At 29.3% G+C, this 15940-nt stretch overlaps 1 protein-coding gene across 1 annotated transcript; it reads right to left on the bottom strand.

Annotated features, from left to right (window-relative positions):
- Positions 1 to 1192: 1192 nt before the first annotated feature.
- On the bottom strand, positions 1193 to 15940 carry LOC108692457. Its single transcript, XM_018200705.1, has 9 exons — positions 15819 to 15940; positions 15395 to 15517; positions 8238 to 8389; positions 8013 to 8126; positions 7149 to 7209; positions 6748 to 7037; positions 6530 to 6661; positions 6244 to 6456; positions 1193 to 2918 (listed from the first exon to the last, which is right to left on the bottom strand). The coding sequence occupies exons 1-9, from the start codon at positions 15938 to 15940 to the stop codon at positions 1837 to 1839; spliced, it is 2289 nt and encodes a 762-aa protein (XP_018056194.1). The 3' UTR covers positions 1193 to 1836.

Here is a 15940-nt window from a genome sequence, read left to right as displayed (position 1 = left end):
GATTGAAAAATTGCATTTTCTATTCAAAATTTTGAGTTGAAGAGTATTCATAATGTGTATGTTGTACACAGAAAAAATTAATATTATTTTTAGATTGAAAGACATAGAGATATATTCCTTGCAATTCCTATAATATAATAAATGAATAAAAATGCATTCAGGATTGAAAAGCATTCATTTTAATATTCAATATTTTTGAATCAATATTTTTGAAAATCTGAATCCATTTCAATTCATTTCAATCCATTCTCATTTGCTGGAGTTATAGTAATTACTTTTTGTTAAAAATAATTAGTTACTTAGTCATTTTAAAAAGTAACACTGTTACTTGAAAAAGGAATCGTTACTTTTTGGAAAATTGTTGAATTTAGCTCGCTCATATATGTTGATAAAATCAATGACGTTAATAAAATTAGACTCATTCGATGCGTTTTTGCACAAAAAACGAATCTGGCAGAAACAGTCGGGAGCTAAATTCAACAATTATTGAATTTAAATTAAATATTGTTAAATAATATTAAGAATCTTTGGACCGCATGTGAGAACAATCAATACTAGAAAAATGTTTATTACAGTCGAAGCTGGATCTTCATTGCTTTAAATAATTCAATTTTAAACTATTAACGTACCTTATAAATGTACTTGCATATACTATATTGTTTAATTATTGTTTTTAAATTTTAATGTCAGTGTTAAGACCCAGTTCAGTCCAGTTTCACAATTCACGGTTAACCGAGATTCAACTTATTTCTCATCTTTTTTAGAATTGAAAAGAGAATAATGAATAAGTTGAACCCCTTGGTTAAGAGTTAACCATCAATTGTGAAACTGGACTTAAGTATGTATTTCAAGATTCACTTCCAGTACTAAAAATCCGTAGTATATATGTAATGTGAATTACAGATTTTCAAGATTGATAGTAATTATCGGAATGCAGTCAAAGGTATAAAATATAAAATATTTTTTAAGAAATATAGAAATGAGAAAATAAATATTTTAGAATTATATTTATTGCAAATAATAATTTTTTATTATATATAATACAATGTTAAATTGTAAATATATATTTGTATACTTACACAAGCATTTAAAATAATGTTAATACTTCGCTCATTTGTTATAACAACGACATAACTTTGGTAACTAGAAGTATACTTCTAGGGATACAAAGCGAAACATTTTTCAGCGCTAGCAATATTGAAATATAATCCAACCAATAAAAATTAAAGTAATGATAAAAGTAGCGATTGAATTCGTTATCATTACTGCACAAATGTAACGACGTTACCGTTACTGTTAAAGATAGAAAAAAGTAACGATCGTTACCAAAAAATGTAACGGCTTATAAGTAACGTGTTATTTCCCAACTCTAATTATTTCATCCGATCAATTTTCTAAGCCCAAAGTTCGGAAGTATCATATGTACATATACAGTAATGAATACATCCCCATTTTGCTCGTTATGCTGCTTCCTATGCGCAGACAGAAGTCATTCTTTCGTTGAACAGAATATAGAATTAATTTATATTTTGACTCGTTTATTGGTAACTTTTCGAATTATGCTCCTATATATTATCCTAAAAATACATCCATTTATAACAATTTAGAAATTAAGTGCTATCGTCTCTTTATTCAAAAGCTTACTTTTACTGTCTGTCTTCCTCAGTCTTATTCTCATTATTATATCAATGCCATTTGATGTATTGTTTGTAAATCGCTTGTTGCAAAATATAAGGTCAAATTTTGTTCACTCAATTTTGAGTGAGCTTGAGATTGCAAAGAACACTGAACACACAATTCGATCATTAGGTCTCATAGTAACGCAAAATAAGAACATTACACTTGAACGAATTGCTCGTCGTCGGTATCCCCTCCGTTGCTAATTTTTTCTAAAGAATTATGTAGTATTATTTTTTCGTAATTACTGTCCATTTTCTTCTTATTTTTTACCTTCTCATAACCGTCCGCATTTGCATTTAACAATAAATTATTCACTTGTTCATATGGTGGTTCCTCACTTTGCCCGACACTCATGTATTTCACACTTTCATAATTCGGATCGGTGTGATTCACAGACTCATAATTTGGGTCCGTATCACTGTCACCAGGTCGACAAACGGACGCATAGTTCGGCTCATTCGTATCATGTGGCATGCTTTCGTAATTTGGCTCCGAATCTATTTCATGATCTCGCTGTTGCAATCGCACCTTCTCATAACCAGGATCGTCGCTGCTAGCGTTACTTACTTGTCTGCGCTTAAATGGTGTCGAATATATATCCGTATTATTTTTCATAGATATTGAATTGTTTTCATTTTCTTGCAAAGACTGCTGACGTAATATATCATAGTTTGAATTAAATGAATTCATAACGATTCTTGCAACAGAGTTTCTTTGACTGTTAGAATTAACGGCTTCGTATTCGTGATCAGATTCTAAATGTAACGAGATCACATCCGCATCATCTTTAGGCATTTTTAAAGAAGTGCCCTTGTTATTTTCTGCATAAAAATTGCTTGTAGTAGAACTATTGGTTGAACAATGAACAAAATCGGATTCCTTTTTCTGTATTTCCACAGATTCGTGGCTGCACCATGATGCTCTGCTGATTTCTATAAGACTTAATTTTCTACAAGCATTCGTTTCAGAATGTAAAACATTAAAGCTTGGATGAGCATCATTTTGCTGTTCCTCTATTTCCTTTTTTTTCTTCATCACCTTCGCGTACATATCCTCTAGTGATTTACCCGCCGACAATGAAGACTTCGATTTATCATCATTTTTGTTTTTTTTGTCAATAGATGCGTATGCCTCCGCAGTTGCTTCAGGTGGCGGTGGTAGAGGAGAATTTGCTTGACGTTTTTCAGGTTTAGGAGATCCGAGATTGATAATGGAGCTATTGGCACTTGACGATGACGCTAAAAATAAGAAAAAAGACAGTTATATTATAGATTATTTCAAACTATTCCCGTCAGTTAAATCGCCAAACTTAAAATAATTAATTCATGATCTCAAAACAAACAAAATTTTTCTGTGAAAATTTGATCGCAAACACTTCGTTTAAGAAATATTAACTTCTTAAAGTGGTAGGGGCGGCGCTAAGCTATTCTAATATTCAAAAAAAAAAATAGAAAAATTTGTTCTAGGGGTCAATTATGTAACATTTTCCTTACAACGGAAACATGACAAATGAAAAATTGTGTGTTGTGTGTGTGTGTGTGTGTTGTGTGTGTGTGTTTGTGTATGTGTGAGATTTTTACATTTTCGCATTTGGGAAAAAATTGATCCCCCAGAGATAAAACTTTTCACCAAACATAAGTCGGGCGCCAGACACGAGGGAGCGTGCCATTCTTTCGTTAATTTTCGATTTCACAGTAGTATTTATACGCAAAAACGATTCGCGATGATAGCAGGAGTGATTTGTTACAGGCGAGAAGAATATTGGAGAATGAGATAGGCTGAAAGAACTGTACAGAGATTAATAAGAAAAATAAAATAACAAATGTACTCTGTAAACATCGAATTACATATGATATTGATCAACTGTATGTTGAATCTGTAGTTCTTCAAGACTCGGCATCCGCAGAATAAAAGATAGAATCGATTATACTCGCGTCGATCAAACAATCGTGCTAAATTTAATATAATCGGAGTTTTCAAAATTATTATACAATAAAGATGAATATCTCACATAAAATCGCGCTAGGAATCAAGTATATCGTCGATAGATAAAAGACTCGCACAATAACAAGAAGTTTTCTGGACAGATCACATTGGTGACATAAAACGAATTTCTATGACTGATGACTCGCAAACATGTAGAAAAAAATGATTCGGCTGTGGCAAGAGATGAGTGGAATTCGGCAACTAATATTTCGCTCAAAAATAGCATCGGATGACACGTGATTGCGAACTTTAGTACTATGCAGCAACTTAAATATTGGCCATTCGAGAGTTCAAGAATCTTTAACGATCGTTTCACCGATACGACCTCAGCTCTCTCCGATATCGTCCTTTGGAAATTTTCGATTCGCTCCTTAATCTTCAACAGTCATGCCTTGGGGGAGTCCGTCCTCTTACAGAAAGCTCTGGCTCAATCACAACACGAGTGCCGAGTGCCGACCAGAATTTTTCCGCGGATCCACGCAGACTGTTGGGTCCTCCCCCTAGTCAGGGCCAGGGCCATTTTCTGTGCCGACTCTTATTGCTCATCCTGCAACTCGCGATAAATCATCACAGGTTGCGAATCCTTGCGCTCTATAGGGCGTAACGGAATTAATTCGGAAGGTCTTAGCCTTCTTTTTTAAATTATTCTTTTGGATAGCTCAGGATATCCAAGGAAGCTCCGCCATAGCGGTTCCGTAACTAAACGTCTTTATTTCAGATGGATACTATCCATATGATTAGTGGTACACATTTGTTTCTCGGAAGTGGCTCTGAATGAGCCCAGCGTATTTGAAATGTAGGATTCACACTATGTACGATATCCGTTATACGATGTCCGACATTCATCGTAACAATGTCAGATGTCGTATGAGAGATGTCGTACATAGTGTGAATCCTATATTTCAAATACGCTGGGTTCATTCGGAACGACTCCGAGCAGCTCCCGAAAGACAAAACGAATAATACTTCAGAGAATCAGTCCCTCTATTTTTGCACAATTGGTCAAAGTAATATATATTACTGTCCACGGTTATCTTCTCATTCTTTGTAATCCTGATTTTCCGTTGGAAGAAAATGTATTACGTACATAGAGCTTCTTCTTCCTATAATTAGTGTGCGATAATAGCGAGGTTCTAAACGACAATATAATAAAAAAGCAAATACGGAATCATACAGAATCATACGACTTGCGTGTACCGGGCTCCCGGATGAGACAGCTCCCAACATGGTATTATCTTAGTTACGTATGACATGATCGTATCTTCTTTCTTCTCGAAGTAATGGATCTTCCTTCTCCTGATGATGGATGAGACGACAAAAATATAATGGGAATAGCGCAACCATCGAGCACGTTATTAGTACAAAATTTATATATATATTATTAGACTAAAAAGTGTAATTTATAATTAAACAATTAAAGAAGCAAATAATTAGCGCATACTCATCTTCCGAGTCGGGAGGATGCAAGATCCTCGCATAGGAGATCCGCGACGGACAAAAATTGTCACGTCATAAGCATTATAAGTTTTCATCGAAGAAGTACATTCCGATCGCAGAGATCGAGCACATTGGGGTACAGCTTAAGATGGATGATTGCTTGGGAGTACCATGAAATTAATTGCAGAATTTAGAGGGAATGTTTTTTTTATCAAAATTTTGTCGTATATATGAAGAAATAAATTTAAAAGCAAAGAAATTTTGATATGCGATAAATTGTATATATATGTGCGTACGATATTGATGTATAATGATATATCAATGTTTCGTAAATCGTATGTTTGCATTGTATAAATCATATGAGTGTAAATCACATTTAATCGATAAAACTATTTCGTCGGAGTTTGACTGTCACGCTAGTATCCCTTTAACTTTTTAAAATTGTCTTGTATTTTAAAATTGTGACAAGATAAACTATTAGAAATATAATTGCATAATCGCATATATTAAATAATTACTTTTGCTTTTGGATCTAAAAAAAATTTTGTTAAATTACAGTGCAAAAAGTATTCGTACAAGGAAAATTTTTATTTAAAAAGTCTTAAAAATGTAAAAAATAAATATTAATTAGCAAGTATATATAAATATGTTGTTTAATATAAACAAACAAGCTTCGCATATCTTCTTGATTTTAGAAGCTGAATTTCTTGTCTGTACAAATACCTTTGTGCATCCAAATATTATAATACATTTTGAATTTTGGCTTATTTTGAATATTTTATTTTGAATATTTTGAATATTTGAGTATTTTATTTAATTATTACACATCTTTTTAGTACAATAATTTTGAGAACTATACAGTCTATTTCATTTTTTATGAATAAATTCCTAATTCTAGCAAGAAATGACAGTCAATTAAACGTTAAATTGAAATAATGAAATTAGTGTCGACATCATTATTGATGTTTATTCGATATCAATTCAATGAGTCATTTCTCGCTGGATGTTTATTTTCTAAAAATAAAACTTTTGCTATATTTGCCCTGTACGAACTTTTTGCACTTACGGTACATAATTATCGCGCCATGTCTTAGCGCCGAGACACTACCGTGTCTCCAGATTACAAAAAAAAGTTATTACCTTGCCTAGAATGGGCGTGTGCAACATGACGTAAACTATCGACACTCGGTGGTTGAGGTGCAGAATGTGTTTCTTCTGTGCGCGGAGGCTGACAAAATACTATTTGTTCATGTTGTACTTGTACTTCTGATGTCATTGGCTGAATTTGTGCATATGTTTCACTGCCACTGGTATATATTTTATCCTGTTCATCAATTGCAGCATACATTTCGTCTATAGAATGTCAGATTATATGAGATTTATTATATATTATAGTTATCATAGCTTACTTCTGAAGCTTATTTACCAGAATCATCAGAAACAGTAGCATAATGGGGATCAGTAATTGGTCGAGTAGATTGATTTTGTCTGTAAGTTGTCTTACTTTGTGCTATTATATTAGCTAATGGTTCCCTCACGCTTATGCTTGTATATCCTTCTGTTATAGAAAGATAATATGCAATTCATTAGAAATTATTCATCATACAATAAATGAAAAATTGAAGGAAAGAATAATGCAAATACTCGAATCTTGTGAGTCTCCACTGAAGTGTTGTTGCAGATTATTATGTTGGGGATGCAGTGGCTGTGGCAGTAACATTAAGAGAGGCGGTGTCATGTAGGGTAAATCTTGATTAGCTTGAACACCACCAGAGATAGCATTAGCAGCCTGAATATCGTAATGTATTTCAGAATTAAGAAGTGAGTTGTGAGATGAAGATCGTCGAGTTCTCGGTGGTGCGATTGGATTTTCATTTGATTGATCCATTGATGTTGATGGTTTTTCAATATTCGTAATTTGATTAACATTATTTCTGTAAATTATGAGAAACAAATATTACATATTTTCTGAAACAAATAAGACAAAAGTATACGGAATGATATATGGAACAATATAAAATGTAGAAGTAGTAAATAATTAATACCTATTTATTTGACTAGCCTCAGTTTTCTGAATATTTTGAAGTTGGGCATAAGGATGTTCAACTAAAATAAATTAAAATATCATTAAATAATTAACAAAGAAAAATTGATAATTATTCGGATTAGCAGACACCGCGATGATCTTGATTTTGACATATGTTGTCATGAGTGACCCTTCAAAAGATTTTAGTCGGTAACTGTTTGTTATTAACAAATACAAAATTATGTCTTATTTCTGCTACATACTGATAGACATACGACTTTCCACACGAAGCGAGTTCCACCCCATTTCCCTCCTGCTTTGGGGCGTACGACTTTCCAAGCAAAGCGAGATCCATTTCATCTCTCCCCCTGTTTAGGGATGATCGATTTTGCGAAGTGAAGTCCACCTTTCTCCCTCCCTCTCCTCCTCTGTCAAGCGATCGACTTTCTCTTAAGCCCAATGTCCACGATAGAAATCGGTCCAAGATCTCGGACAAAGAAAGAATTAACAAATCGTTAATTTAAACAAGTTGATCACATGACCAATGCGATTGGTCAATTCTTTTTTCATCTGAGATCTCAGACCTATTTCTAGTGTCGTGAACATCGAACTTTAGACAGGAGGGCAGAAGTAGAGTGGTCCTTGCTTCGCGTGAAAAGTACGCCCCATGACAGGATATAGAATAATTTTTAATATTGTAAATGATAGAAATAAGACATTACTGTTTAAACGTTTTTTGTAACTTTTGAACGAACAGTGACTGCTACCTAAAACTTTTTGAAGGTCATTTAGAATAATGACCCTGACAACATATGTCAAAGTCATTGGTGCTGTATCCATTAATCCGAATAATTACCAAAATATTTAATAACAATTCACCTACGATTGTCAGAAACAGGAGATGCAAATCTTGTATATTGATGAGATGTATCTTGTGGCAAGGCACATCCTTGCAAGATAACTTCTTGTGGTTCCCTTTCAAACATTTGTTCTTGAGCTAAAAGATAAAGTTAGTGAAAATAGAATACGATAAAAATAAAATAATAAAATAAAATGTTTTTATCTTTTGTAATTTTAATTATTTGCATTATTTTCAATTTCATATTACCTGCATCTTGGACTGTAGCATACAATTCTGAATGGTCCCCCATAATTTCAGTAGTGTCATAAATATCTTGAGGTTCTGAATCTACCATGTTCTCATGTTCTCTGCTCTTATCTTTTGGAATATCTGGAAGACTTCTGTTGGCACTTGTAGTCCTATACAAATAAAATATTCTATTTATACATGTATATATAGGGTGGAACATTTTAATTTCCTCAGGCGGATATCCCGGAAATTAACAAGAGAAGTTATTCAGATTTAATTAGTTTTGAAAAAGTAATGGTTAGAAGTTATATTTGTATATATATATATAAAATATCCTATTTTCTATTAATTAAAATGAGTACCATTTGCTCAGAAAATTTGATATTCGTTACAAGAATGGTGTCAAAGTCTGCTGTAAACAGTTCCAAAATGGATTCAAATGATATTCTTTCGTAACTTTTTATCTGCTTGAGATTTTTCTTCTTTTGTTAATATCGATTAAGATTTTAGGATTACATATATGAATATAAGATTTTATTTATTGATATTTCTACAAACGTATTATACAATAACGTTGTGCGACATTTTGCTTTTTATAATATTTTTTTATTTTTACATGATACACAAAACGCAAGCTGTCAGATAACAGTTCTTTGAGCAATCTGCTATCAATTTCATATCTTAATTAATAGAAATTAGTAGCTCTTTATATAGAGTTAAGTACTGTTAATATTCAATTAAAACTCATTCAAATATAATAATAATCGTACAACATTATTGTACAATGCGTTTGTAAAAATATTCAATAAATAAAATCTTATATTCACATATGTAATCCTAAAATCGATATTAACAAAAGAAGTGATAAGTTAGTTTTTGCGTTTAAAGGTGCATTCCGAGTTTTGCATGAAACACATGATCATTTGTCCTTTTTGTTCATCAAATAATAAAGAAGGACAAAACGATACATTATGCGCAACTCCAAACGCATCCCAAGTCTTTGCGTTATGCCGCTCCTGAGCGCGCCAACTGTAGACGATAATTTTTAACATTTATAATTCAAAAGTTATTATAGTCTCAATATTTTAATGTTAAAATTTTCGTCTCAAAATAATCTTAGGAATCTCTCCTTAAGTATCAATCGGGTATTTACGGGAAACCCTGCATATATACAAAAATTTCAATATTACAAAGTTCATATAGATTTCTGTTATAATTTTTGTAAATAAAATCTTAATAGACATTATTTCTGTTGTTTGTTTTAAATTACAGGCAACGAAAAGAATAGGAAAAAAGAAAAAAATGGCCGATTCATAAATTGATAAATTGAGCGCACTACATTGGATAAAATGTTGGTGATATAAATTTGTACATCAATAGCTTTTTTGATTAAGGAACAATTATTTATTTATTCACTAATGAAAAACAGAAGCAAGTATTGTTTTTATTATTTACAAGAATGCAGAATATCAGTTATATTACAGTGATTGCGTTCAGTAAAAAAAGCAGCTATGCAACTAATGTATTCTTTAATCCTAGTTATACATACTTGGCCACAAAAACTCCCAGTGCAATCGAGATTTTTTCGTGTTTCTAAACTTTTTTTTTCTTTGAATCTATATATCCAAAGCTCCTTAATTCTATTGACTTTTACACATTATGTAAAAAAAATTGTTAATCAATTTTTTTCCATCGATTGAAAAAAAAAATTAATAAATATGTCCATTTTTTATGAAAGTTACGATAACAAATATAGATAAGATCTCAGAGATCCCAATATGTATATCAAGAATAGAAAAAAAGTATGTATAGCTAGGGTATATATATCATTGACTTATACATTTAGATTCAAGAACCTAAGAGCAAAAGCAATTATATTAAGAATCTTTCAACGATTGTAAAATTGTTTTTTCTGCTGAACACAGCCATTGTTAAATTATTTCGTTTACTTTGTTTTGGAAAATAATCAAGAGAAATAATTATTTCAAAATTAATATGAAGTGTCATATTAATTAATAGTGTTAGAATTTAAATGACTTGTAAAATTAATATGTTATAGATTTTTAAAGAAACGCATCGTGAAGAAAGATTAAAGTGGTAAACTAAAAATATAATGTTTAGATTATTTATTATTAAAAAATTATTACATATACAATTAAAAATTTAGATGTTAAAGTTGATGATATAAGTTTCTGTTTACTGTTATATTTTTATAAATATTATCTTAATAGACATTTATTATTTACAAAATATTTCTAAATATCGGTTATATTACATTGCTTTACATTATTTTGCTTATTTTACACTGTTTATATTATCGTTTTCTAAAATATTCGAGAGAAAAAACGTTTCAGGTGAAGTGTACTAATTAAAATATAATAATACTAATTAATATTTAATTTAGTAGTGTTAGAATTTAAAGACTTGTAAAATTAATTTGTTTAAGATTTTCGGAACACATCGAAAAGAAAATTCAAAATTAAAATTGCAAACTGAAAATACATTATTAATTATTAAAAAATTATTTTTCATGTATAATAATACAAAATTCGTACGTATTTCTGTTATAATTTTTGTAAATATCTTAGTGAATATTATTTCTGTTGCTTGTTGTCTTAAATTACAGATAACAGAATAAAAGAAAAAGGAGAAAAAAGGTTATCAATTAGATATCTTCTGCTTAATCCATATTTAAATGATTGCACTGATGAAGTATTTTGTACTATGGATTTGTGTATCAATAGTTTTTGCTCATGGGCCTCACAATTATTCCCATCGCTAGTATGACGAAGAGCAAAAGAAAGATATTATTTTATTATTATTTACAAGATTTTAGAATATCGATTATATTACAGTGGCTGCATTCAGTAGAAAAAGCAACTATGCAACTTTGATATATTCTTTGATTAATATCATTGACTTATACATTCGGATCCAAGAAAACCTAAGGGCAAGAGCCAATTATATCAGAGAATTTTACAATGGTTGCAAAGCTGTTTTTTCTGTTGAACGCAGATAATTGTTAAATTATTTCGTTCACTTTCGAAAAATATTCGAGAGAAACAATTGTTTCAAAATTAATATGAAGTGTTATAATAATCAGATTTAGTAGAATTTAAATGAAAAAAAGAATCATTTTTAATACTCAGCAAAAAGTCAGCAAAAAAAAGAGGATCTTTTTAATATTTTGATAAAATAATTTTCGAGATCATTATTTACTAATAAAACAATTTTGCAATGCACGAATTCAAATTTGTTTTTTTTTCTCGACTCGAGACTCACCTTATCAAAAAATATTAAAAGAGACCTTTTTCAGCTAATTTATTCCATTTATCATAAAAAATTTTAAACTTAAGAAAAATCAGTGGCATTTTTTTCATAAAAAAACTCCCTTATTCTTGAGTTTGATTGAATAAAAATAATGTATAGTCTGAAAAGATGAGGCTTTATATCCTTTAAATGTACAAAGTTTCATCAAAATAGACTGAATGATTTTCAAAATTTTTGGAAAAAATGAAATTTTTTAATTCTGATCATATATTTAAAAAAAATAAGCCATTTTGGACATATGATCACATGAAATTTTTGTTTTAAATTTGTGTGTGAGGATCATCCTTTAAAATCCTTTAATATACTTAAGTCATACTCTGTACATATACTGACAATGAGTTGATAAAACTAATGACTATTATTTTGTAATGAATATATAAAACGAAATGAAATAAATATTACTATTATAAAATTGGAATTATAAAATTTATTTTATATTATTTCATTAGTATCATAGAAAATAAAATAAAATTCATATTAGTGGAAAAAAATTCATATTAGTAAAAACCGGTATTTTCCAGTTTTTTTTTTAAATCAGCTCGAAATCTTTCTATTAATGTATTAAAAACAATAAAATAAATAAAATTATCAATATTCTATTTACAGTCTTATAGTCCTAGTCTTATAGTCCTTTATGATTTTATGGACAAGAATCTATGCATAAAAAAATAAATAAAAAAAAACTAAAGTAATTATTACATGTTCAGTTTATTATTTGCTGATGAAATAATCAGTAAGGTGCAGACATTCGTGCACGAATCTCATGTTACACGAGAAGACTGCGAAATGAGTCACATCAATCATGTTTTATTTAAGTTTTCTAATTTCAGTTTATATTCAAAATAAAATTCGCAACAAATTAGGAATCGATACTAATAAATTAGATTTTTTGTTACAAGATGTCACAAAATGGTAAATGCGAATCCGATCTCTGTTGTCTGAAATACATAATGCCTATAAAAAGTCTTTAGTGTGATTAGTTGCTTGATCTATTACTGACAGCGTAATAAATAGAGGATCTACTGCCATAAGATGTAAACACGGAAAAAATGCAATGGTTTCCACAACAGAAAATAATGATAATTTTCACCTCAATATATTTTGGTCGTGACAACCATAAGGTGGCATATCTTAATAGTCATCTGTTAAGATATGCCCATTTTATGAGTATCACAATCATACCACTATAGTTCTTACAAAAAAATGTATTGATGAGCGATTGATCGTGGCAACTGTAATCAGTTTTTTCGTGAAGGCATCGAAATATTAAAAAGGATATAATTTATTTAAAAATATATAAACAAGAAAGTAAATGAGAAAAATTTGATGATTTAGCTTCTTAAGTATTAAACGGAATTTTTTTATCATGAATAAATAATGGCATTAATTTACAATCACTATAATCAATATAACAAGTGGATATAGTCACACAGTTATTTCTAAAAACGCCCGTATCATAAAATAAAATATTGTAAGTACAATATATGCAATGGGATTGTAATAAATATGTTATCACATATTAGTCAATTTTATAGTTTTTACCACCAATTTATTCCAATGGATAAACTCCGGACCAGTAAAATCCATAATCCATTGTGGTTTTTTTCCTGCCAACCCTGCTGAGTACGTACATTTAAAATACATTTGAAAAACAAATATTCGACAATTGTATTTTGTACTTCATACAATTAAGCATATAAAAATATTTTGTATTATTGTTTTCAATATTAATAACGAAAGATTGAAAATATTTTGCATTTTGTATTTCAAATACTAAGATAGACAATTAATCTTATTTTTGAATTATTTTTGAAAAATACAAAAAAAATTAAATTTTAATAAATATACAAAAATCAATTTTTAGTACAAAATACATAATATATTCATGTGATCCACTGACACTAAAGTACAAAACACAAAATATATTTGTATTGCAAATACATAATGTGTTTTAAATAAAAGTATTTTAAATACATTTCAAGGTCCGGCTCTGAAAAAATATAACATATGTATAAATTCATAAATATATACAAAAGGATTATTAATATTAAAATCATTAATACATTAAAATGATTCAATGATGTTTTCGAAATGACGATCATCTAAATTTGCCAATAATCACAGAGCTTTTGAAAACTACTAAATACATTTTTGAATATTAATAATTATAATAACCAAGTCTTTGAAGATAAATTATTTTAGAAAAATAATACGTATTATGAAACCATTTAATTAAATTTTCAGCTTTTATACAATATTTATTTTTAAAAATTTATAAATATGTACATATATATCTTTCGTATTTTTATAAAATAATATGGATTTCTTTTACAGAGATATCCATTTTTTACTTTATTTCATTCTATCCATTTATTTTATAAAATAACAGCTATTCAGTTTCAGTAACTTTCTCATCACTTTGCATATACAATACATATACAGGATGAATCAGAATAGTTAAACTAGTTTTTTACCCTATGAGAAAATTATCGACTAAGATCCGGTTGCAATGTTACTTTGATTTTAAACGAGAAGTAAAGCTTTCTATATTCCTTTTTTTCGAGAGAGAGAAACTAAGCCTCACTTAAAATTAAAATATGTTGGTGCAATCGGATCTTAGCGATATAGATCAGGACCCTTAATCTCTAAAAGTATCGCGTACGAAAAAACTACGCACATACTGTAGTACGTGTTAGATATACTATAGCATTGCTCTAATTTTTCAATGCGATACTTTTGAAGAATAGGGGCCCGAATATATGGATACATTGTGCGAATTGCTGTTTTGGACGCACCGAGAAAAATGCGCGTATATATTATATATATATATCTTCGTATAATAAAAATAAAATCTTGTAACAATTTTTATAACTTAATATCAAACGTGTTTATTTTTGTGCTCATATCGGCAGTTCGCACGATGTTATCTATGCATTCGAACTGTATCATTGAATCAATAATTAAATGTATAATAAATATCAATAATTTTCTTATAGAATAAAAAACTTTTCTCATAGGATTCAACTCTGATTCTCTTACATAATGTAATAAAATGATATTATAAAATGCATATTATCAAATTAATATATTTATATTGCATGATAGTGTTATAATTTTTGTCTTTTACAGAGATATTAATGATGCACAGTCAATTAAATTAAATTAATACTTCATTATCAAATTCTATTATTAGAAAATAAAAAAGTAATGTATAACACTAAATTAACTAAGAGTTTTTAAATAAATTACAATAAGCACATACAAATATGTAGAAAATTGCAGTGATAATGTTGATATATGAATAGCTTATATTATTTATATGCGGATAAGAGAATACGACTAATTACATTTTAATAAAATAAAATTGCAGCAAATAATATATAGTCTTTGTCGCAACCAATAACATGAATTATTTAAAACAGAGCTAAGATTTAGTTGCACATTTCAGTCAATTTTTAGCTTGAGTGCTTGTTTCTGCTCCTTATCTTCACGTAGCATGTAGTCTAAATGCCGATCGGTGAAGAGGTAGGAACCAAGCTGAAGATGGGCCGAAATGTACAATTAAATCCTAGCTCTGATTTAAAAAGTTGTAATTCATACAAAAAATATAAAATTGAATAAAATAAATAACTTTAATAATTTTGTGTTCACTCCTGATTTAAAATCACTTCTTAAACAAGGGTAAGCACATAATATGATAAATATCTACAGATACGGCAGTATCTCTTTGTTAATATTATAGCAACAGCAAATTATTTGGAATAATCAAGAGTGCTTGAACATTCTTATTTTTTGTATTTATTAAGAAAAATTTCATGTAACCAATTTATTTTTAAGGTAGAAACCTTTTTCCATCGTTGATATCCTGCTCAATAACCTGGCATACATCCAATGTCAGAATTCTGTCGAAATTGTCTGTTTCAGAATTATTCAGTGTTACTGTACCAGCGAGGTCCAGAAATTCATTCCTGTTATAATATGATTATAATTGTACAACAAATATAAATTTCAATTAACTTAGAAATTATGTTTCAAAAGAAATAGTTACAATGATTAATTTTTACATAAAAAGAAGTATAAATTTATAAATTATCAACTTAATAAAAGTGTAGTATTAACTTATTAAATATCATACCAAAGAAATAGTACTTTGTATAATATTTACATTTGCCTAATTATTAATATTTACATGTTAATAACTTAAATTACTAGAAATATAAATTTATCATAACAAATCAAATGGTTAATAACAAATCTTTGTATACTCACTTATTCTCATTTCGTCGACAACTGCAGATACAAGTAGCAACAAGACCGAGAAATGATAGCAGAGCACCAACTGAAACAACCCAGTAGCACCAGGCATCTTCTTCAAAGAAAGGTAGTATCAT

This window comes from Atta colombica, unplaced genomic scaffold, assembly GCF_001594045.1.
Source record: "Atta colombica isolate Treedump-2 unplaced genomic scaffold, Acol1.0 scaffold72, whole genome shotgun sequence".
Classification (NCBI taxonomy): domain Eukaryota; kingdom Metazoa; phylum Arthropoda; class Insecta; order Hymenoptera; family Formicidae; genus Atta; species Atta colombica.
Note: the sequence above shows the minus strand (reverse complement) of the source record. Positions and strands in the feature narration are given on the sequence as shown.

Coding starts and splice junctions, on each gene's coding strand:
- LOC108692457 (XM_018200705.1), bottom strand. CDS start 15,940: ATGATACTACCTTTCTTTGAAGAAGATGCCTGGTGCTACTGGGTTGTT. Junction 8,390..15,394: donor GATATCAACGATGGAAAAAG/GTTTCTACCTTA, acceptor TTATTTGTATAG/GACTACAAGTGCCAACAGAA. Junction 7,038..7,148: donor GAGGCTAGTCAAATAAATAG/GTATTAATTATT, acceptor CATAATTTACAG/AAATAATGTTAATCAAATTA.